The sequence below is a fragment of the Penaeus vannamei genome, chromosome 16 (genome assembly GCF_042767895.1).
Source record: "Penaeus vannamei isolate JL-2024 chromosome 16, ASM4276789v1, whole genome shotgun sequence".
In the NCBI taxonomy this organism is placed as follows: domain Eukaryota; kingdom Metazoa; phylum Arthropoda; class Malacostraca; order Decapoda; family Penaeidae; genus Penaeus; species Penaeus vannamei.
Window position 1 is genome coordinate 37257299 of NC_091564.1, and position 2500 is coordinate 37259798.

The window sequence follows — 2500 nt, forward strand, 5'->3', positions numbered from 1 at the left end:
CAAACCCAAAACCCACAAACAGAAAACGTAAAAAAAATGAAAGAAAGAAAACGACGCAAAACCCGAAATACAAACAGAAAATGGGAATAAAAGGAAAACGGGAAACGAACATGCAAAGAGAGGGGGAACTAATTAGCTATGGACTAATGATCCCAGTACAAAGACTGTTCTTACGAGGGAACTCACAGCAAGACGGGTAATGATGTAGTCCAGAGGCGTGTGTGTATGTGCTAGGGTTTGCTTTCTTTTTTATTCTTGTGTTCTTGTTTATTTCTTGTTTGTTTTATTGTTGATTTGTTATTTTTTGTTTTTTTATCATTGTGTGTTATTATCTTTATTTTTGTCATGGTTATTATCACTTTCGGTATCATTTTCGTCATTGATATCACCATCTTCACCATCATTATCATTATCATTATCATTATCATCATCATCATCATCATCATCATCATCATCATCATCATCATCATCATCATCATCATCATCATCATCACCATCATCATCATCATCATCATCATCATCATCATCATCATCATCATCATCATCATCATCATCATCGTCGTCGTCGTCGTCGTCGTCGCTGTCGCCATCATCTTCATTGCTATTGTCATTATTATTACTGTAATTGCTATCATCATCATCATTATTGTCATCATCAATGTGATTTTAGCCAGCGTGTATGCATTTATTTTTACGTGAATATTTTCTCATCACGCTTTTCAACAAATATTTTATAGATATGAACTCAAACATTTAGTTTAATGATAGCAACAAAAGTAAATGATAATAGTAATGATAATTATGATAAATATAATAATCATTTTTATTATTATAATTATTATAATTGTAATCATAATAATTATGATAATAATCATAAATCATCATAATGAGAATAGTAATAATAACATTGGTAATAATGATGATGGTAATAATAATGATAATGTTAATGATAATAATAATAATAATAATAATAATAATAATAATGATAATAATAATAATGATAATGATAATAATAATGATAATAATAATAATAATAATAATAATAATAATAATAATAATAATAATAATAATAATAATAATAATAAAAACTATAACAATAACAATAATACCAATAATAATAATAATAATAACAATAACAATAATAACAATAACATTAATGATAATAATAACAATAGTAACAATAAGAATAACTAAGAATAACAATAGCAATAACAATAACAATAACAAAACAACAACAATAATAACAATAATAATAATAACAATAATAACAATCCCCTCCCCCTTCCCTCCCCAGATGGTGTGTGGGCGTCGAGGCGAGTGGGCGCGGGCTAGACTGCAGGAGGTGACCAGGCTGGTTGACGCTTCTACGGGAGGTCTAGCCAACCTGTGGATCACCTGCGGGAGGGACCAGCAGGTGTTCACGGAGAGGTAAGAGGGTGTGGGAGGGAGGGAAGGAGGGGGGGGAGGGAGGGAGGGAGGAGGGGATGGGAGGGTGAGGGGGGAGAGGAAGGGATGGGGGATGGGAGGGGGTAGTGGGGAGTGGGTGGAGGGAGGGAGGGATGGGGGAGAGGAGGGATGGGGGGAGAGGGAGGGGGTAGGGAGAGGGGTGGAAGGTGGGAGAGGGAAGGGTGGAAGGAGGGAGGGAAGGAAGGTGGGGGAGGGAAGGGAGAGGGAGAGGGAGGGAAGGGGGAAGAAAAGTAGGGAAAAAAGGATGGAGGGAGAAGAGGGGAGGGGGAAGAGGGGGAGGGGGATAAGGTATGGCGGGTGGGAGGGAGGGATGGAAGGTGGGATAGAGGCGAGGGAGAGGGAGGGAAGTAGGGAAAGAGTGGGAAAAAAAGAATGGAGGGAAAGGTGGATGGAGGGAGGGCAGGATAAAGGGGAGGGGGATAGAGGATGGGGAGTGGGTGGAGGGAAAGGAGAGGGGAAGGAGGGAGAGGGAAAGGGAGAAGGGGTTGGAGGAGAGGTGTAAAGGGGTGGAGGGGGAAGGAGGTGGAGAAGGAAAGAGGTGGGGGAAAAGAGGAAGGAGGTAGAGGGGGGGGATTTAGGGACAAGGGGAAGGAGGGAGGGGGGATAAAGAGAGAAGGGGGGGGTAGGAAAAAGGGGGGCAAGGGAGATGGAGGTGGCATGGAAGGAGAGAGACGGGAAGGAGGGATTATGATAAGGATGGAGGGAAGTAGGAGGGGAGAAGGATGGAGGGAAGGAGGGATGGAGGGAAATAGGGAAGGGAGAAGGATGGAGGAAGGAGGGATGGAGGGAAGGAGGCGATAAAGAGGAGAAGGGAGATGAGGAGAGAACTAGAAAGGGAGGAAGGGAGGAAAGGTGGAATTGGGGAGGGAGGGAATTAGGGAATGGAGAGACTGGAGGTGATGATGATAGTGATGGTGATGATGATAATGACAAATGTAATGGTGATAATGATGATAGTGATTATGGTGATGATAAAAGTAGTAATAATGATAATGAAAGTAATAATAATAATAGTAGTAATAGTAGTAGTAGT

The 2500-nt window shown here is 40.8% G+C and overlaps 1 protein-coding gene across 1 annotated transcript in view; it reads left to right on the plus strand.

The window, feature by feature from the left end:
* HPS4 (Hermansky-Pudlak syndrome 4 protein) overlaps positions 1–2500 on the plus strand; it is a 111647-nt gene that overhangs the window by 98369 nt on the left and 10778 nt on the right. The window contains exon 3 of the mRNA XM_070131442.1: positions 1295–1428. Within this exon, the coding sequence (XP_069987543.1) occupies positions 1295–1428 (134 nt within the window). The remainder of the gene's footprint in view (positions 1–1294; positions 1429–2500) is intronic.